A 22,989-nucleotide genomic window follows, 5' to 3' on the forward strand; every position below is an offset into this window, starting at 1 on the left:
TAGCCTAACAGAAAAGTACCCATCAAGAGAATATCTAAATGCCCGATTACTAGTTATTAGTGAAAGTGAAGTTGCTCACAGGTTAAAGCGTCTGCCTCCAATACAGGAGACTTGGGTTCGATCCCTGGGTCAGGAAGATCCCTTGGAGAAGGAAACAGTAACCCACTCCAGTATTCTTGCCTAGAGAATCCCATGGACGGAGAAGCCTGGCAGGCTACAGTTCATGGGGTCGCAAAGAGTCGGACATGACTGAGTGACTTCACTAGTTATTAGTAATTACTAGTTATCAATATACCATGTGTTTTTCATATGAATGAACTGATTCAAATCATGTCATGAAATTATATATTGAATATAATCTTTTCCCCTCAAATTAATGAAGAAAAAAATATAAAATAAAATCATGTCTGAGTAAAAGAACAGTAATAGTCAGTCTAAAACTACACTCAGAAGTTAGAATTTAAAAGTGGTGAAATACGTTCAATATTGATAGTAATTCTGTTAAAACTGAATGTATTAAAGTTGCTGTGATGAAGGTAAATAGAAATTTGAATAAAAGACTATACTGTAGTATGTTCACATTGTAGACAGACGCTTTACCGTCTGAGCCACCAGGTAGAAGAATATAGACAAAGTTATTCTTGACATATGTGCTAGAATTAATTTAGATAATTGTCGTAGAATTTTTGATAATAGTGTTAAGATCGCTCTGTTTCAGGGTGTTTTAATAGTGTTTATTGTGAGAACAGAAGAAAACAGTACCAGTTTGGAAATATGTCATTTTGTTAGTAGAAATGCTACAGTTACTTATGACTCATACATGCACAAAAGAAAAAACTCTGTCTGTGCTTCTTTCAAAATAGGTCTCAGGAGCTGTGTGACCACAGTGTTAACTATACGGTCATTGGTAGAATAAATTTAAAAGGTATGTTACAGACAATGTTAAAACTTTAAGATTCTGTGGATAAACTGATAACGACTCTTTAACGAAATGACAAGCTACATCAATAGCATCTAACCGTCTAGGCTCACACTGGAAGCACTGTCCGCTGTGTGATGGGTTTTCAATAGTCTTGACAAGACACACAAACTGAAAGCAACAGCATAGAAGAGCGACATGTTTTGCTTTATAAGCATTAAAATCCCCTGACACTTATTGACATGATCTGTACTGTTATTTGCTTTTTCTGAGTATATCAGCATCAAAATGCCAATTCTGTTAACAAACTATTAAGGTAAAATGAGATTTTAATACCTTTAAGAAGATATCAGTGTTAGGAGATGAATACCCACCCAAAGAAGGGTTCACTCTACCTACCACCCAACTATTTTAAAAAAGAGAGTTGGGGGCACTGTATTATTCGTGTAGAAAGTTTATAAAATACCTATAATATAAATATTCCTGCAATAACTACAATTAATTCAGTGCTACCAACAGCACTGAAAGAACAATGCTAAACTAGGTACATCTGTGCACATTTAAAACCCTGAAGACCTCAAAGGAGGTTATCATAGTCCCATTTTTCAGATGAAAAAATCAATACCTAATCTGTTGCAACAAAGAGGCAAAGAAATCAAAATAGGTGCTCTCCTCAGTCTCCCTCATATCAACAATATGCCCCAAATCTACAATAAGCACATTATAAAAGAATTTTTAAAAACCAGTATGGAAAAATCACTTGGGGAGAACTACTATAAGAGGGATCCAAGTGAAGCTAAGAATACAAAGAAAACATTCAATTTAATGGTGAAATCTTAGAAAAGTCTATGAAAATGCAGATATAATAAAAAATAAACTATGCACAAAATATTAATATGTTAAAAGTTAAGTATTTACTTCATGTAACAGGTAAAGATATACAATTGACTTTCAAAAGCTTAAGACATATAATGAGTGACTGACAGAAAACATACAATGCTCTGTTTTGTTCAGGGGTACACCTTTATGTTGCTCAGGCTGACAAAGGACAGAGTGCCCCTCCCATTCCCCAAAACATCAAGAGAGTCAGCAAGTTCTGAAAATTATTTCAAGTGTAATGTTCTCAAGCAAAAACATGCCAATCTAAATATAGAATGCAGAAAATTATAAAAGTAATATTCTTACTTACAATTATGTGACCATACATTAAAATCTAAATACTTTACATACTTTTTGGATCAAAATAAATAGTTTAAGTAGTTAAGCCTCTTTATATATATGAGCCCTAGCAGGTATACGAAAAGCCTAACTAGCTAAGCTGTCACACCCTCAATATGATAACATCTTTGCAGTGATTTTATCTCAAAGAATAAAGAGCTTATAAAAACACAAGGCTACAGTAAAACACATTCTAGTTACTGGAGAAGAAAAGGGTTCTCATAATAGTTAGATAAACCAGTCTTCACAGCTTTGAATGAAAATTGTATCATTAGACATGTAATATCAAGTTCATCACTGGAAGTAGAGTTGCCTACATTTACACATTCAACAAACTGAGATTATACATAAAATTATAAACTCATAATAAAAGTAGCCATCATTTATCTACTGAGTCCTTTCTGTGCCAGGCACTTTACTCACTCATTAATAATACTATGAAGTAAATTCTATCCTTATTATAAAAACAAAACCTCTGGCAAAAAGGTTACATAACCATCTCAACTTAATTAGTGGCAGAATGAATGGAAGAGCTGAGATTCAAAGCCAGGACTGACTTCAAAGCTTTAAATTTGTGTTTCCAACTGACTGACTTCTTTTTAGCAAGCCAGCACTGCCTTTATTTAGAGCAGGGATTTCAAACTCAAAGGCCAATAGAATCTAAGCGGTGTACAGAAGTGAAGAAGGTGACATAAAAGACCAGAGTAGTGAGGCTTGGAGCAACCCAGAGAACTCGTAGCAGGTAGAGAAAGTAAACTGCTCAGGTGGACATGGGGCTGTCATGCTGGGCTGTGGGCCCAGGGGCTTCTCAAGGGGCTGGAAATGCAAACTGTTTATGTCACAGACTCCGATCTTTAAAGTGTTGGTGAATAAAATAAAATTTATGTGGGGCCACAGTGAAGGACCCCAGAAATGCATCAAGAGGCCCAGGCAAGCACAGACAGGCAAGCTGCACCTAGCTCTGGAAAGTTCCTTTCCCAGAGGCACCATTCAAACACACAGAGTAACCCATCTTCTTTCCAATCTTTCAAAGTGACACATCCTTCCCCCCGGGCATTGCTCCTCCCTGCCTTCTGATCCCTCGCTGTAAAAATGTGCTCTTCTGCAATATTTATGTCAGCTCCTACTCAAACTCTGGACCTTACTTCAAGAGCTACCCCCTCAGTGAAGTGTACTGACTCCCATAGAATACCAATTTTAGGTTTTATGGCACAATGGATTTGCACACACCTGGCACAGTCATAATTGCACGAGAGCCATGTGCCTCTCCAACAGTCCACTTAAAAAGAGTCCACGTGCACGTCTGGTTGTGCACACCAGTGCTGTGAGCCTAGCCTAGCACACAAGCACCCAGCAAACATCTGCTGAAGGGAAAGTAGAGGGAGGCGAGTCTCACGTAACAAGTCTTGATCAGCTATCCCCATCTCCCACTGGCCTGGGCTGCGGACCCACCTCCACAGTAGCCCCGGTACTATTTGGTACAATTCGAGCCCAGATGAGCAAATGTAACTGACAATGTAACTTTGTGAAAATTGAGATTCTGGATCCTTCTGAAAAGTGAAAATTGATGGTGCTATTATTAGACCTCTCGCACAGATATGGGAAACCCACCCCAGTTTACGATCAGGAAAATGGTTTCCCAAAAAAAGAGATCATAAGAACTATGATGAGTGTTGGAGTGGCCTTCAAATAACAAATGAAAGCTTTTCATTTGTATGATTTCAGAGTGCAAAAGGTTTCCTCAAAAATAAAACAGCAAAAGGAGTCAATGATATTCAGTAAGAACAGGAGCTAGAATATGTGGCCCTTTCACATAAACAAGCCAGACTGGGAGGTTAAAATAAAGCGGTTCGTGATGAAGGATTGCCACATCTTCTCATTCCCTCTCCAGTGGAACCATAGGTTTGCTACCACCCAACAAAAAAAGGTTCATCACCAGCTCTTATTTACTATACAATGAAAAGCATTTTCTAGTGGCATTTTTTTAGTCTAAAAAGGCCCCTTTCATTAAAGAAATTCATGAAAATATACTCTGATGTCCTCCATAGCGAACGGTTCCTACTCCCAAACCATGACTCCTAAGATCACGTCAATTAAACTGATTCCATGCAACTCTGGTTCTCTGCAATGTTTTCAACAGGAGGGAGAAAGGGGCCAACCTGGGGGGTAAACAAGCCCGGGAAAGAGTCCACTCTTTCAGTTAAGATATTTAAAATTTTAAAATGACGACATTCCTGTACCACAAAATATGTTTAATCCAGTATTTCTTGAACATTAGAGAACCCAAGTGACACATGTGGAGGGAAGTCTGTCAACCAGGAAAGCCCCCAGCTATTCTTCAACATAAAGGTCCTGTGCCCCTGCATTTCTTGGCATGATTCAAAAGCTAACCAGAGGCCCAACTACACAAACTTGTGACTTTAAAGATGCCTGGGCTTCTGTTTCTATAATAAACTTAAATCATCATCTTCATGAAACGTTACAAAATACACTGCCTGGGCCTTTACTTCTATAGACTTCAATTATGATTCTTACGAAGTATTATCAAAACACATATCCTTGGAAATTCCCCAGTGGTCCAGTGATTAGGGCTCCATGCTTCTACTTCTGGCGGCGTGAGTTCAATCCCTAGTCAGGGAATTAAGATCCTTCAAGCATCACAGGGCATCCAAAAAAGATGCAGAAAAAAAAAAAACACCCCATATATTCCTTCTGTATAATACATGTAGAGAACTCATTTGTACAAAAATTTTCTAGTCTGCATAAATCAACTTACTAGTTTAGTCTAAAATCGAAGAGAACTCTAGTGTCTTGAACTTAAAAGGTATGTAGATCAATCCTAATGAAGACTGAAACTAACCTTAATAACTATGTATATCAACGAGGCATTTCAAAACCCTGAAGAACAAGGGTAGCAAAAATAAGCTGCACATAAATTAGTAAAGAAGTCATATCTGTACAACAAAGCCTTTAACATACTCTTAATAGCTTTGTACATTTGCCTGGATCTCACAGGAGAAACTTTCTTAATTGGAGAATAAGGTAGAAAGCTGGTGAAACTCACAAGCTCACAAACAGGTAATAATTTTTTTTTTAAAAAAAAGGAGAAAAAAAATTACACTGAAAGGATGAGTTAGAGGTTCAACTAAAATTTCAAAGCTTTTAGATTCAAAGTTCTCAGTGTATTATTCTCTAACAATGCTAAAATGAATCAGGTCATAAGCAGGACAGAGATTCAAACCAGGCATTAAAACATTAAAAGTACTAGCAATTTAACCATGTTTAGTCTTTCTGCTGCATTCCTACACAATGTGTTTCTGTGATTAGTCCTGTAAAATCATACACCATAGAACTGTTTAAATTTGCCTCTTACAAGTATATTTAGGAACAAAGACTCTGATAAGGAAGTACAGCCTCATCATTCTCACCCTGTTTAATTAAGAAGCTGTCTTGGATTTTAGAAAAACGGTTCTGTAAAAAGCATCTATTAAAAACTATCACAGATTTTACTACTCGCATAGAAGTTCAATTATGAAATCTATTTCACAGCATTTCAGATGAGACAAAAGTAAAACCAACAGTGACAAAAATAACCACAAAAACCTTACTTTGATGGCTATGTAACAGCATCAGTTCTATAGTTCACTTGGAGAATGGCCAATAGGCAAGTTCTGCCCCCAAATAAATGTCAATAAATAAATCTTTAAGAATTTAAGTTAAATCTTACAGCTGTGAGTTACCTTTTGAAGTCAGGAAGAACCAAGCAGATCTGATAAAATGGCTTACCTAGTCTTTTATCATGTTCCCCTCACCCACTCTACTCCAGTGACCTGGCCCGCACACTGCGGCGTATGGGGCCTCAGTCCTGACCCCCGCACGTCTTTCACACAATGCTCTTCACCAAGTCTCTCCTCAGCTGTCACCTTCTCAGAGAGGCTTCTCTGACTCCTCTGTCTAAAGAGTCCTATCGGTTTATTCACAGCAACAACCCTAGCAACCAGAACAATGCCTGACACAAGTACTCAATAAGCACTTGTTGAATGAATAAGGAATCCTCATACAGTTTTAATAATATAAAATCAAATCTGATGACAGTTTAAAAATAAGTGTATTAGCAAAACAGAGATAAAGACAAATACCATGTGATTTCATTCATACGCAGAAACCAAAAAAAAACAATGACAAAACAAATGGGAACACTCAAGAACAACTCACTGATACAAAGATGACTGCATTAACCATAAGTGGTTACCAGAAATACAGGTAGTTGGGAGGTGAGACACATGGGTGAGGGGATCAGCTGCATGATAATTAGACTTGTGGCGATCGCTCAGTAGCGTACACAGATGTTAAATTACAACGCTGTACAACTGAAACTTATTTTTTCTAAAAAAAAAAATAGGGCTTGGTCAGATCATCTAGAAATAATAATCTTTAGGAGGTTAAAAAATAAAAAAGACAAGTTTGCTAAAACTGAGCCAAAGGCTTACAATCACAGGCATTAAGCATTCTCGGTTGTGTCAAGTATGCAATTTGTAGCATGACATGAACTACTACAATCTGTCTTTTCAGGACATGAGATATTATGGCAAAGAACTCTTCCAAATGGAACCTCGTATCTCATCACTAACTTTAAAATCTCCAACCAGGTAGCATCCAATCTACTTGCAAGTTAATCGAAACAACTTTCATTTAAACATACTCAGCTTAAAAAATAAAAAAGACACCCATGAATCAAACAATACCCCTCAGCTCTGTCAGCACAACTGGTCATGAAAGATAAATGTCTGAAATAGAAACTACCAGAGAACACAGATTTCCTTCAACATCTGCTACTCACATAATATGACTGGAATAAAAGAACCTCTGCAGTCAGAGTGACTTACCGTCACAGACTTGAGAGTCATCCCATGGTAGGTGCCCATAGTGTCAATTTTGAAACCTTCCGTTTCTATAAAGAAAGTGAGATTACCATTAGATTTTATATATTTTATGATAAATAGCAAATCTAAAGTAATAATCTATATTATATCTGATAGCTCAACAGAATAACAAAGCCTTGAATCTACTAGACATACAGTTAAATTACATACTTGTGAAGATGGAAATTTTCAAAGGAATACCAGCTCAAAGATGCAAACAATACACACCAATGGGCCCAAAGTACAGAAGCTGGTTAGGATTGTCTCTACAACTGTGTTCAAGTCATATAGCTGGTCGGAAATACAAAAAGCTAAACTGAATAAAATATTTTATAATCCCCAAGTTATTTAGTCCTAATATGAACTCTTTACCATAAAGATCTGTGTTCCAAAGTAACAATCACCAGTACACGTTTTGTAATTCGTAGAAAAGCAACACTAAATATCGACAGGCACTCCAGGACAGAGTCTCAGTTTACCTTTCTGTAACAGGTCAAAGAGGTAAATATTTCACACACTGCAAACCATACAGTCTGTCACAACTCCTGAATTCTGCAGTTGGAGTGCAAAGGCAGGATGAACAACGTAAGTAATCAAATGAGTACAGCCTGATTCTACCCCAGGAGATTCAGATTTGGTCTATGGGCTGCAACCTGCCAACCCCTACTTGACAAAAGTCATTCCAAGAGAAAAATTGGATAAAAGGATGAACTACCATCTTTCCATGCCATATGTTCAGTACATACCTTTATCCAGCCAATGAAACAAGCACACAAAATTCACTGCATCAAGGCAACAAACTCTTTAATAAACTTACGGGGATTTCAGATTATGCAGGAAAGAAATCATAAATGCTACCCTTTTACAATTGCTTCTCTCTCATTTTTTCATGAATGAGATAAATGAAGAGCCCAAGAAAAGTTACACTGACATTAGTCCCACCCTCACTAAGCGCCTTGCTGATATGGCAACGGCTCACTGCTGAATGAGCCATGGAGCCATCACAAAGCCAGTCCTCAAGTGGTTACTCCAGTCTATGCACCGAAGTCCTCAATGCACACCTTTATAACTGGGGAAATATGATTTGATATGTAGAGTTTCTACCCTAAAATAAACTTCTGAGAAATAGAATTAAGGCTAACAATAGCAATTATTTATAGGTAGCTTATTATATACACCAGTCACTATTCTGGGGACTTTATTAACTAGTTTAATCCCCACAATAACCCAAAGAGATAGGGACTACTACTAAATACTATTGGTATCGTAATGACACACAGAAGGAAACTGAGACAGACTACTGTTAAAGTAACATCAAAACTTTTCTGTAAAATGTCAGACAGTATTTTCAGGCTTTGTGGGCCACATGATCTCTGTCGCAATTCAACCCTGCTGTCACAGTGCTAGAGACACGGGGAAAACAAAAATGAATGAGCGTGGCTGTTTTCCAACAAACGTAATTCAGAAAAACATGTAGTCACAGACTTGGCCTGCAGACGTGTGCCAACTCCTGCTCCCACATGAAGTCGCGCTGCCTCTCGGGTTCAGCACAACCACAGCAAGGGGAAGAGAAAGATCAAGTAACTCGCCTTCTTTTCCTTTGAATCTTTCCTGGTCATATCTGTTGTAAGCAGCCGGGATAGGCTGTTTGGTACGCAATGTGGGATCCTGCAGAAAAACATCGTTAAGTTATATGTCAATATTGTCTAAACTGTTACTTAATACTTATAATAAAAATCACAATAAAGCTATTGTTTTCTAAGCTTTCCTCTTAATATTTTGGCCAATAAGACCAAAACAAGGAGTAGACAAAACTGGGGAATCATCTGAAGCTGATTTTCAAGATACTGTTTACTGCTAGAACACCAACCCAACTAGGAAGGAGGTAAAGACCACCAAGTAAATGTGCATCAAGGCAAAAAACAAAATTCTCAGAAACTGCAGAAATAACATGGGTACACTTAATAATTTCATTATGATTAAATTTCTTTAAAAATAAACTCACTCCAATCATGAATTATTTTTCTTTAACCCAAAAAATAAACTTTTAATTCAAACCGTATATTCAACTGGCATGTTGGAGTCTTTTAACTGAATTATTCCCCAGATTATTAATCCTTATATTAAATAAATAAAATAATGACAATAAACCCATTTATCAAAGTACAGTGCAAAGCTGAAGTTAACAAAGCTGTTTTCTTAAAACACTAGCCAATCTAACTTGCCAATCTAACATGTAATTAATTCACAAATACTTTCTATAAAAGTCTATGATAAACTAAAAAAGTATATTTAAAGAATATTCCCAAAATTGCTTGGGAAATTCATGTTATTTGTAAAGACTGAAATATTCTTCATTTTGTTACAATAGGATGCTACCACAATTATTACTCCAAATCAAACATATTCATTCAAGAGTGTCACTAGGTATATACTTCCACAGTCAAATGCCAAACATTAAAATTTTCAAGTAGTTTAATGATTATGAGAATACAGAGAATATTCAGTCACAAAGGTAACAGTTGAACTGTTTTAGGAGTTGATGTAAGCTTCCTACCAATTGCTATTCAACAAGTCCACCAATTCATAATTATAAACACTGTTTTGCATAACAGCACCTATCACTGCCTTTTTTATTTATCTGTATGTCCCACTAGACTCTAAGTGCAAAGGAAGCTTTTCACTCTTACACATCCTGTATCTCTGTCGGCACACTGCCTGACAATAAGAGGCACTTAAAAATGTGCACCTGTGGTTGACTCATGCCGATATGTGGCAAAAACCACAAAACTGTAAAGCAATTATCCTCCAATTAAAAAAAAAATACCTGGCCAGCAAGTCACCTGACGTGTTTATCTAAATACTAGCAAAAATTCACTACCTCGAAAAGGTTAAACACCAAGAATTTCATGAACAAATAAACCTACTTACTCTTGCAAAGACTGTATTAGTACTCTACCAAATTTTGACATACTTTTAGAAATTATAAAATGAAAAAGGTTTTATTTGCATGTTATTTTTCCTTTGCTGAATCTTATGAAACTGGCTTCATAGATTTCATTTATATGTGGAATCTAAAAAAAGAAAACAAATCAACAAACCAAACAAAACAGAAACACACTCACAGAAAGATGTAGAACAAATGTGCGGTCATTACAAGGGTTGGGAGGAGTTGGAACAAAACAAATAAAAGGGATTAGGAGGTACAAACTTCCAATTATAAAATAATTAAGTCACAAGGATGCAATATGCAGCATGGGGAATACAGTCAATAAATAATATTGCAATAACTCTGTATGGTAACAGATGGCTACTAGACTTCTGGTTCTGATCAATTTGCAATATATATAAATGTCAAATCACTGTGCTGTATACCTGAAAAAATATAATTTTGTATGTCTCAATTCTAAAATAAATAAGTAGATAAATACTTAAAGATGTTTTCAATATTATAACACCAAATAATCACTTTTAATAAAACAACTATAGAAGCAACAAAATGTTCTTACAACAGGCGCTGCATTTGGGGCCGGTCGCTGTTCAGGTGCACGCCCTTCTTCTCTGGCCTTTACTGACTGAAGAATTGCAAAAATATTCTTGGAAAAATTCTGAAACAGAAATGGATTTCAATTATTGAGTCCACTTAAAATTAAATACTCAATAAACAATTTCAGATTCAGTTTTCTCTATTAATTCTTCCCTTACTACATCATAATGAGGCATGATTACTACACACGAAAGTAAAAATCAACTACTACTAGGAAATTCATCCAAAGACCAGTTATTATAAACCCAATGTTATTCACTTATTTTCATTTTACCTAAAGTACACAGCTGGCTATAAATTCATTGATATTCTCCATTTATTCAAAAAATGTAAGCAGCAAACAAGGTAACATTTAAAAACAAAAGTACAGCAGATTTGTTGTCAAGGGGGCTTCTTAGTTGTAGAAGAAATGAATTCTTCTGAAAGAAATCAACTATTAAAGTTTCTTCTTGATGAACTCCAATGCTAATTTCAGACTGCTACACTTCATAGGTTGCAAGTTCAAGATACTGTTAGGAGTCAACAGGCACTTTTCAAAGCTGTGTGAGTTGGAAAGATTTTTAAAAACATAACAACTTTTACATGAACAACCTTAGCAACATTGAACAAAGCTGACAAATCTGACCACTCCTTCATGAAATATTCTTTCACCTGAGACTATCCCCCTCAGTTCCCTTGGGGCTCTTCTAACTCTGCCTGTTAATCACTTATCATTTTAAGCAACATTCTGTCTCCTGTTGAAGAATATAACCTTTGTGAAAACCAGAACCAAGGCACCCCCAGTCAGTGCCCCCATGTGCCTGCTGGACGATGTTACATAAACGTTACACAAATAAACATGGATAGGAGAGGAGAGACAGCCTGAAACATAATGTTAACCACTGCCACAAGAACAGTACTTACTAGCTCCTATAATTCTTTAGGACAACAAACATACATCTCACAACCACTTACTCTTAAAAATTATGGCACACCCCAAAGAGACTTTGTTTATATAGATTATAATATTTATCAAATTAGAGATTTGAACTATTTTTAAAATAGTAATTCCTTCAAAAATGAGAGGAAAAGGTACTCTAAGTAAAAATAACTTGTTTTCATGAAAAACTATTTTCCAAAATGTACAAAATGTTAATGACAAGCAAGTGTGACACTATGTTAAACTTAGGAAACTGCTATGGCCTCAGTAGCAAAAAGGAACCTCCCAAATTCTAACTTTCTTTTAACTGACAAAAAAATACTGTCAATTTCATATTTTGAACCAACAGCCTTTCCTCCCTCATTTTCCAAAAAATGCCAAATGCACAGGTGCTTTTCATGGAGACAATCATCATATTTTGGTATGCAGAAGTGCTTTGCATGTTCTGATTTCATCACAGAAAATACTGGTAAGAATATACCTAAAGGTTAAGATTTAATAAAATTAGTGAATTTTTGAATTTCATCAAGGACATCATTAGCAGTGAAGAACAAAATGGCCACTAGCAAAGACTGGTGCCAATGCTTTAATTCACATCAAGATACCAGCAGTTAACTAACCACTGCTTTTGCACCAGAAATGCAAAGGTCAACACAGTGACAAATGCAAATAAAGTCTTAATCTTATTAAGAAAATAGCTGAAAACACGAAAAGCAAATTTCACTATTTTAAAACTCTAGAAAAAAATTAAAATGTTACTAATTTTATGTGGTAGAATTACAAGTGATTATTATACCTTCCTTTTAGTGATCTCTTTTATCAATTTTTCAATAATGACTATATATTAGTGTGTATAAATTTAAAAGTATATCTTAAACAGTATCATAAAATTAGACTGCTTTTTTGTGACGTGCTTGCAATGGAATTTTGAAAAAATAACTTTTGCTCAAGAAACTCAGCTAATAAGAAAACCCTGATCGGTGGTAATAATGAAGATCTGCTTAAAATCATAGGGCCATTCAGGGCAATAAGCACCTAAAAGTTTTTTGTTTTTTTTTTTAAGAGTTTGTCAGATGAAAACAGTATACAGAGGGACTACCTACCAGTCAAAATCATCATTTTGATTTTTAAAAATGTTAATACTCACAGAAGCAAACCTAGCTACAAAACAGTTCTTCTAATACTAACTTATTTTTAAATTACACATTGGTGCCAACAATGCTAAACTCTACTACAACACTTAGTTTTGAAATAGTGGTACAATCCTGCCACCTAGAGCTCAAAGAAGTTATTCATTTCAAAAATTACAATGAATACTGGTAGAATGTAAGTAATAATACTTAACTATTAGCCACCCTAGGCATTAAAAATGAGTATCAACAGATCTGTCTACGATGGCTCCCTCATAGCTCAGGTGGTAAAGAATCCGCCTGCAGTGCAGGAGACCCTGGGTTTGATTCCTGGGTTGGGAAGATCTGCTGGAGAAGGGAAAGGCTACCCACTCCAGTATTCTGGCCTGGAGAATTCCATGGACTATACAGTCCATGGGGTCGCAAAGAGTTGGACATGACTGAGTGACTTTCACTTTCTTTCATCAACAGATCACTTAAATACAAACTTAGGATTTACTCGTGTTTTCAGATTTCTTCATAATTCTAAGCTCTGGAGAATGATTCTTAATCTTGACATCAACTGCTCTACGAAACAAGCCAAAGTACAAGAGAAAAAAATTCTTCCCTTCATATATTCCTTCTAGTAGCTATTCTACTAAAATGGCACAGTGAACTTAGGGCCAGAATCCAAAAAATGTGCAAACAAAATGAGTCTGCCTAGACCAATGAAGAAGTTCACTTTCATCAATAATCTCACAATTTCTAAAAAATCTTCTTACCAAATCATCACTGTGAACTGTGTCTCAGTGAAGAATTAACATTTAAGAGAAAACTCAGATGTGTGGGAGAAAAAGAGAGGTAAAAATAGGTAAGTGAAACAGAACTGATTCAACCTCTTTGGAGATCTATTAAGACACTGAATATCCAGTATCTTTCAACTTCTTATCTTTCAAAATTTAAAGTACCTTCTCCTTTAACCAGCAACTGGCTTCTAGGCATTAATGCCTCTGCTATGTAGTCATAAATGCATGAAGGTGTATGTACAAGGATGTTTTTTAATGCAGTTATTTATAATCATGAATAGGAAACTAGAGAAGATGACAGGAGAGAGAAGGAGGCAGCAAAAAAGGGGAAAGGAAATGAAGAAAACCCACCATCCTGCAGCCAAAAACAAAACAACTCCATTAATGAGGAACCAGCAAACATTGCCACAACCACCCAACAGAAGAGACTGTATCAAATACACAAACAAATTAATGTTTGTTGGGCCATTTTCATTAAGTTCTCTACTTTGTGAGGAAAAAAATCAATATTGGTATTAATGACCAGAGAGCTTACCATCAAGATTCCCTGTTCATTGGGTTTAAGCAAAAAATCTCACCAATAAGAAAACTGTAAATCTCTGGATTTACAAACAAAGCGCAAAGAAAGGGACTCGCACTTTGACTCAGATTTTTTCATCAGCTTCTCTGGTGACCAACCACCAATCATACACTAGCATGGAATGGTAAACAGATCAGTTAGAAAGCTAAACGATTACTGCTCTCTTAGATACAAAAAACTTCCTCCTCACAGGAAATTTTAACCAACTTTAAAATCAACCGTAGTTGAAACACACACAGACACTAACAAACAAGAAGTGGAATATAATTACCTTTCCTGTGCTCTGTAAAATAGTTGTTCGCGTCCGCCACACTCTTTCTCTGCTGACAATATCTCGGGTCACATCTACTTCAGCGTCCACAAAACTCCTCTGTTTTAAGGCAGTTATATCATCATCTAAGTCAGTCTTAATGGTAGATCTTTTCTTAGCCATAATTTTGGCTTTGATTGCGGCAATTTTTTCCACTGACATAGCTTCAGACAAAGACCTGAAAGCAAAGTCTTTTTTAATATTCACAGCAAGGATCTCTTGAGCACACTATAAAATATTTTGCTACATTTATAACTTCCTGGTAATAATACTTTAAGTGGCAATAATTAAGATTTCCTCCATATATATATAAAACTGACACACTTGATAACTTATAACCATGTAAGGGTCCACATAAAAACACTATAAGCAAATTAGTAATTTTTAGGAGGAACGATGCACAGTATTTTTCACATTTTTAAAAATCTCTTCCCCTACCCAAATAATTAATTAATACAGCCTTTTAGATTGATCACCATCAACCAATCAGAGAACTCTGCACAAGCCGATCACATATCCTGGGACACCGCTCCCTCCGTCTTTAAAAATACTTTGCTGAAACCCATCAGAGTTTGGGTTTTCTGAGCACAAGGCACCTGTCCTTCTTGTGTGGCCCTGTAATAAACCTTTCTCTGCTCTCCCTCCACAAAAAAGCCTTTTATATGAGACTTTTATTTGCTAACCCTCCCCATCCTGCATACAAATTACACACACACACACACACACACACACACACACACACACACACACACACACACACCCATAAGCATGTGCACACAGCACCTTGAAAGGCAGGGGGAAGAATTTCATTCTGTAAAGAATCCAAAGTTTAGGTTTTCCTTGAAATTTATTTCAAGGTTTCAATCTATGTTATAATATACAACATATCAATTTTACAGCTGACAGAGACATTTATGTGCCACATAAACATATACCCCTTTTAAAGTCTGGAAGATAAAACAATACTTTGAAGTTCTCATTTTCTTTCTTTTACTTCATTTTCAAAAAGCACTGAAATAGCAAACAGAAGCTATGCTTTCAGAAGTAATGAAAAAAAAACAGACTTAACAATTAAAGTATAGATTTCATTAAAATCATATGCTTAGTGTTATTTCTCACAACGTAAAAACAAGAAAAAGAGTTTGGATACCTTAACTGCAGTTGATAAAATTATTACTCTAATCACAAGATGACAATCTTGAAATACGTTTAAACAACATGTGGGGAAAAGACAGGAATTCCTGCAGGCGTAAACATGGTAGTATTTATGCAGTATGCTATTTTATTTCCATTAGGTATGGAAGTACTTTACAGCAGATGCTCAATATGTATCAGCATTTGACTTATTTTAATATAATACTATGCAACTTTCCCTTAAAATCAAAAGCATACCAGCACACCTTGAGCCAAATTTAAACACTTTTCTAAACTATAATCAAAACATGCACTGGACAAGCTCTGGAGTTTCACTTCCAGCCAAGATGAAGTAACAAGAGACTGGTTAATCCTCCTACCTTGAAACAATCAGTCAAAATATATGACACAATAGTTTACTCAATATCTTCTATCAAGTAATGAAAGACAGTGATCTCTCACACATGAAAACTAAGTAAGTAAGCCCTATGGAGGTTGCAATTTACAGCCTTCAAAGTTCCCAACACAGCACAGGGAGGAGAACTCAGGCAAAACTTACCATATATCCTGATTTGGGGAAACAGAGCTGGGATTCCAGTAAGATCAAAGGGTACACCAACTCACAGGCCAGAGTGCCTAAGAAGAGAGCTGCACAGGACCCCTTGAGTACTCTGGCAGATTACTGATTAGCCCATAAGTAGTTGGAAACTAAAGTGAGGAACAGAACCACCTAGAGGGAATGGAGTCCAGCACCCACACAGGAGGAAGAGCAAAACCTAGTCCCACCAGCCAGACTGAAAACCTCATATTTATGGGGCGTTAGATGGAGTTAACGGTCAAAATGGTCCTGTCTCAACAACAGTGGGCAGTAACTACCCTAACTCCACACTGTTCAAACAACAATTCTTAAACCCTAACTAAACACTGTTCAAACAACAATTCTTTATAAATTAAAAAATCAAGACTCAAAAGGAACGAACTGTTTCAAAGGATTAACTATGCCCCAAAACAAAAGAAAATTTAGAAAAACATAGAAACATCCAGCACTCAAAAACATAAGATGCACGATGTCTGGTATCCAAACAGTACAAGAGATATAAAGGAGCAGGAAAATGTGAGCCAGAATGAGGAGAAATCTAAAGTGAAAAACACTGCAGGACTGACAAAGGCACCAAAATAATACAACTATTCCACACACGCAACAAAGAGAGACACGGACTGTGTATTTAACTTGTAAAGGTAAACAATATGATGCTCGAGACTACCAATATAAGAAGACTATAATTACATTAAGAAAAAATGGGAGAACTACATACAGAACTACAGAAACTATCCAAAATGAACAGAAGAAAGAACCAATCCAAAAGAAGAAAGGAACGTAAGTGAGCTATTGAATAATTACAAGCACGAGTAATCAGGTCAGAAAGGGGGGAGAAAAGGAAAAAGAAAAAGTTGAGGAAGCAGAATAAAAGCTTTTCTAAATTCACTGAAAATTATGAACCCAAAAATCCCCTCAAAAACTCAAGCACAAGAAACATGAAGAACACTCTCCCAAGTTATGTGATTAATAGTTCCAAACCGACAATACAGAAAACTTTTTAAGTAGTCAAAGGAAGAAAGCCACATTTAAAGATACAGAAGAGAATTCCCTGGTGGTTTAGTGGTCAGGACTCCATGCTTTTACTACCAAAGAGCTCAGGTTCAATCTCTGATCAGGGAACAAAGATCCCACAAGCCACAAGGTGCAACCAAAAAAAGAAAAAGGGGTAACAGATTTTTAACCAAAAACACCACAATCAAGGAGAGAGTGGTATATCACACTTTAAAAAGAGGTAGTCTGGAATTCCATATCCAGTGAAAATTTTTTAAAAGGGGGGGAGGTGATTTTTCTGAAATAAAAAAGTTGAAAGAAACACCAGCAGTCCTAAACGGAAATAAATGTTAAAAGAAGAACATTAAATTAAAATAACAAAAACAGTAAGTCAGTCAGGCCAAAGAGAAAAAAAATGGGTACACAAGTCTACAACAGGGAAGAAGAGGCATGGAGGCAGTACACAGCATTTTTCCTAGATGTTTAAACAAGGGTTAAGAACAATGCACTGTGGTGTTTGGAACACATGTATGAGTAAAACGTATGACAACAGCAGCACAAATGCCAAGAGAGAACAGGAAGCCCTGGTGCTGAGGTTCCTGCACTGCACACGAGGTGGCAGACCCTGCAGGCAGACAGTGACCCCACACACCACACGCAACGAACCCCAGCAACCACTCGAAGAGAACAGCAGCACACACTACTCAGCCAACGAAAGGGTAGAACAGAATCACAGCAAATATTCATTTAATCTAAAATCAAGCTAATTTCCATTTTAGGGAACAAAATTTTGAAAAGAACAGAGAGACATAGAGAAAACAGCAGCAAATTATTGACCTAGAATTAAGCATGTTAATAATCACATTAAATGTAAATATTTAACGTATGGTACTTTACAGGGAAAGTCTGCTAATCACTGCTATAAACCAACAAGAGATTTCATGACAAATGAGTGGCTTGGATTATGGAATAATTTAATATCGTAACAGAATCAAGAAACTTTCAGAAAGCATAAGCACAATGGCTTCCAATCCTCCATCATAAAAAGTACTCGAGCATCTTCTTTCAAACTGAGAGCAGGGAAACACACACTGAAGAATGCAATACATGTGGACAGTATGTTAATACCCCTGTTTCCACATACACTTATATATATTGTCTAAATTGCCTATTTTCTATCAAAGAAATTCTTACCTGATTTGTTCAGTCTGTACAATCCCTTCTTTGTGACCCTCCAAACGAGCAGCCAATCTCTCTTTATCAAGGCGTACACACTCTTCATCCTGAAAATAATGAGTCAGTAAATATTTTAAAATTTCACTTAACTTTTAGTACAACAAAAAAAACAAACACTGCAAGTAACTTTTGCCAAAGTTCCCACCTACAAAGTCCCAGGCATCACTGGCCTTGGGTCAATTTTATAATACTTTTAGTTACATACAGAACTGACTCATTGGAAAAGACCCTGATATGCGGAAAGACTTAAGGCAGGAGGAGAAAGGGACGACAGAGGATGAGATGGTTGGATGGCATCACTGACTCGATGGACGTAAGTCTGAGTAAACTCCAGGAGTTGGTGATGGACAGGGAGGCTTGGTGTGCTGCAATCCAGGAGGTCGCAGTCAGACACGACTTAAGCAACTGAACTGAACTGAACATAAAAACAGTAACAACTGTATGTTGGAGCACCTAAGATTAGAACTGAAAGCTTACAAACAAACTTTAGTAAGTTTTTCCTATAATTAAGGCTTCTTTTATAATATATCATAGCTACTCTTATTCGGAAAGACAATATACAACAAAAAATTCCTTCTCCTCAGAAAAGTAACTAAATTTTATTAGTCCTAAATGTTCATTGGAAGGACTGATGCTGAAGCTGAAACCCCAATACTTTGGCCGCCTGATGCGAAGAACTGACTCACTGGAAAAGACCCTGATGCTGGGAAAGACTAAAGGTGGGAGAAGGGGATGATAGTGGATGAGATGGTTGGATGGCATCACCAACTCAATGGACATGAGTTTGAGCAAACTATGGGAGATGGTGAAGGACAGGGAGGCCTGCCGTGCTGCATTCCATGGGGTTGCCAAGAGTCAGACACAACTGATCGACTGAACTGAACTGATGAGGAGCCTTCACCACAGTTAAAACTTTCATCTTGGATTGAGATGGTTTTCGTATGTTGCCCCAGGTCTTGAATCTTTTAGCACAGAACACCAGAAGTGAAAGCTGAATGTTTTTCAAAGGATCTTCTTCAGAACACCAGGTGCTTCCTACAAAGTACCCATGAGCCATTTCATACCTGACTTCAACCTTTGCAACTCAGCTTCTACCTTATTTAGATATTAGAATCTCAGGTAAAAGTTAAGTCTGAAAAGTGTTTGGTTACTTAAAAAACAAAACTTATTCTGATCTAGTTCAATCCCTACATTCAGCAAAAGAGAAAACTGAGAACCAGAGTCAGTGTCTATGGCTAACGAATACGAAATTGTGTAAATTCCATCAGTAGATTCTACAGACCCAGAAAAACGTCATGCTCCGTATTCTAACCATGTTAAACTTAAAACAGCCATCTTGCCGGGGTGAATGAAAAAATTAATATCTCAACAAATGTGTTAAATTACATCTAAAATAAAAGTTTAACACATATTACTCAAGTTCCTTAAGAGACTGATTTTAAAGACAACTGCAGCCTAGGTTTCAACCAGATCCCAAGGTTTCTCTCTGCTGGCATAGTGCCTAGCAGGCCCTCAACAGATATTTACTGAACTGAAAACTCTCAGTGTGTAATATGGCTACTCATGTAATTCATTTAACTCTATAAATACTCTGGAAATAATTTCATTATGCTATTTCTTGTTGATTTTTAAAGTTATCAGAATTCTAGCAAATCTGCAATTCTGAGATATTAAACTCTTTCAAATAATTAAACCATGAATTTCAGTTTTTCCCCAATAAATCATGTCTTTAAATTCACTTATTTTGTACACAATGTGTTACAACCTCCTTTCACACAGAAAGAGTTGTGGAAAATTTCAGTTTTGCTGTTACAAAATCTGTACCCAGCAGAGGGGAGCAGCCAGGAGCCAGACTGCCTGGGCTCTAATCCTGGTTATGTGCTCCCCAGCAAGTCACTGCTCTCTGAGCCTGTGAGCTCACAGATGACATGTGTGGCTGCCAATTTCAGGAGGTGATGGTGAGGACTACAGGAATTAATCATGTACATAAAGTACAGAGTATCACCTGGCGCAAAATAACAACAATCAGCTAATTATCTCTATCATTATCTGAAAAAACAAGTCTCAGAGTACACTGAAGCAAAATCACATAATCTTGGGATTAAATTTTGTCAGTGATTCTACTGTATGCATTTACCAACCAACTTTGCCCCTAAGAGTTACTTTCCTTATCTTTCTCTAACTGTGGATGCTTTGCTGTTCATGAAGCAGGCAAAAGGTACAACTATTTGATTGTTACACGAGTGTCAAATGAAAAGACTTACAGTTTCTAGTAATGTTAACCCTACCAGTGATTACAAGTGTGATTCCTATACTGGTCATTTATTTATAGCCGATTTAGTCATTTCTCAGATTTTAAGTAAGCCTCTAATGCATTATCTTCCATTTTCAGAGTGTTTATATGTAAGTGATCTGAGGCTTGTTAAAAACAAACAGTACTATAATTATACAATTTAAATTCCTAACATTCTAAAACTTTGTAAAGTTTTAAGACAACTGAGCTAGTTAATAAATTATCTTTTCAACATTAACTGCATTTCTTACAGGGTTCTATTCAACATGAACTGTCCTGTTTACCAACAGTAATATTCCACTTGCTGGCTATAAAATACTACCAAATCATCTAACCTGATAAGTCAACATTGGAAAAAGTAACTGTTCACAGCTCTTCAGAGGGGAGCAAACTCCAACACCACCTTATTCCAAGGGAAAGTGAACTACAACACAAAGGCCAAATCTGGCCCATTGCCTGTTTTATGAAGTTTTTTTGGAGTACAGCCTCGCCTTGTCATTCATGCACTTCTCTGCCTACAGTGCAGAGGGGAGGAGCTGGATTAAGACACGGCCCCAAAAGCCTGAAGGAGGGCCTCTCTGGCCCTTTATAGAAAAGGCTCTGACTACTCATCTAGTCCAACACTTCCATCAACAAGGATATAAAGGCAAAGAAAATAATTTGTCCATCATGCAGCCTGTATGTGAGAGCTCTTATAGAATATAAGAGCTTAAGCTAATTATTAATCAACTGCAAATATAACCACTTTTCAAGAAAAAAAGCTCTCAGGACTACGATGAGCAAAGAATTCTTACTACCACACAATTTCAATCTCCATTTTAAAAAAAAAAAATCACTTTAGAAATAAAGTTCCATTACCTCAATTCGTGGTTTTTTTGCTTCTGCCAAAACTTCATCTGCAGCTCGTTTGACTGTAAGAAAAAAAGAAATAAATGTACAGTTTGGGGACAGGTGTTTAAAAGTTCAGTATAAACATGAAACAAGACATACCTTGAGTAGATCTCTGCAGACCTATTTCTAGAGGGGCACTTCTGTCTATACTGGCCGATGTTGCTGAAGATTTAAAAAGATATGTGAAAAGATAAATATTTGAATATGTAAGATCAGAAATTTATGCAAGGGAAATACTCAAGATCTGTTACATTTCTTACTTAATATAGGATTATATCTCTTAAAAAGCTAAGTTTTAAAGCAAGTTTGTAAAAGTATTTTATTATAAAAAATTGATCTGTAATAAAAAGTTATGTAAGAGGACAAACTATTTTTGACCATTTAACTTACAATCTGACCGAAATCAACTACAAAGAACATATTCCCACATATTACAATGTAGGTATTCAGAAGTGTATGAAAACATAAATAAAAATATAGATGTACATATTAATTCACGAGGGATCAACATTAGAGCACAGCTCTGAATCGGGTGGCAAGTAGTGAGCCATGTGACAATGTAAAACAAAATGTAACACAGAGTTCGGAATAGCAAGTGCGTAGGATCTAAAGACAAAAAAGCTACAAGAGCCAGGAAGACTGAGAGCCGATGAGGTCACAGAGATGAGCAGAAGCATGACTGTGCAGGTCAGGGAAGAAGGATGAGCTGTATTCCAAGTGTGATGGGAAGGCACAGGATGGCCTCGAGCAGGTGAGTGACACAATCAAGTTCAGATGCTCTTCAAAAACAGGTCCCTCTAAGTGGTGAGCAGAGACTACATGGTAGGAAACGAACAGCAAGGACCTTCAAGAGGGCTGTGCAATGGTCTAAGGAAGAAGGTGGATCAGGGTGGTTATACGATACTAAGAACCTGTCATACTTTCAAAGATAAAGAAAGGACTTGCTGGTGGAAAGGATGTGAGCTGTGAGAGAATAGGAATTAAAGATTTCTCCAGGGTTTGTGCCTAAGCCAATACATGAATGGGGGACCATTTGCTGAGATGGAAACACTGGGAGACCACACCTGCTCTTTCATTGTCTGTGGAGAGAAGGGAAAGAGGGAGTCAGCACTCTATTTAGGATACGTTACATTTCAGACACCTGTTCAGTACCCAAGAGAAAATGCTGACAGTGAATTTATAAATGTGAAGCTCAGTAAAACGTCAATGTTGGAGATAAGGAATCAAGAAAAAAAAGTGAGGTGAACAATGAGTAGAAAGAGATCCTCAAGAGTCTGTTGCCCCAAATGCCAAGTCAAGAAAAGCTTTCCAAAGGGAGTAAGCAATCAACAGTATCAAATGCTACTGAGGTCAGGTTAGCTGTGAAAAGCAGAGACCAAAGGATCTGCCAATCATGCGTCAGCACTGACACTGTAAGAGTGATGCGAGTGAGACAGTGAGGAAGAGTAGACTCAAGAGAGAATCAGAGGTAAAAAGGAAGCAGTGATACCACGCAACTCCTGCAAAGAATTCTG

General features: G+C 36.7%; 1 protein-coding gene across 1 annotated transcript in view; it reads right to left on the bottom strand.

Moving 5' to 3' along the window:
- The window catches only part of CDC73 (cell division cycle 73), an 89,197-nt gene that overhangs the window by 58,944 nt on the left and 7,264 nt on the right, over positions 1 to 22,989 (bottom strand). The window contains exons 4-10 of the mRNA XM_027976263.3: positions 21,575 to 21,637; positions 21,443 to 21,495; positions 18,250 to 18,338; positions 14,292 to 14,508; positions 10,569 to 10,667; positions 8,649 to 8,727; positions 7,024 to 7,088 (exon numbers count right to left, since the gene is read on the bottom strand). Coding sequence (XP_027832064.1) covers positions 7,024 to 7,088; positions 8,649 to 8,727; positions 10,569 to 10,667; positions 14,292 to 14,508; positions 18,250 to 18,338; positions 21,443 to 21,495; positions 21,575 to 21,637 — 665 coding nt within the window. The remainder of the gene's footprint in view (positions 1 to 7,023; positions 7,089 to 8,648; positions 8,728 to 10,568; positions 10,668 to 14,291; positions 14,509 to 18,249; positions 18,339 to 21,442; positions 21,496 to 21,574; positions 21,638 to 22,989) is intronic.

This window comes from Ovis aries, chromosome 12 (assembly GCF_016772045.2).
Source record: "Ovis aries strain OAR_USU_Benz2616 breed Rambouillet chromosome 12, ARS-UI_Ramb_v3.0, whole genome shotgun sequence".
Classification (NCBI taxonomy): domain Eukaryota; kingdom Metazoa; phylum Chordata; class Mammalia; order Artiodactyla; family Bovidae; genus Ovis; species Ovis aries.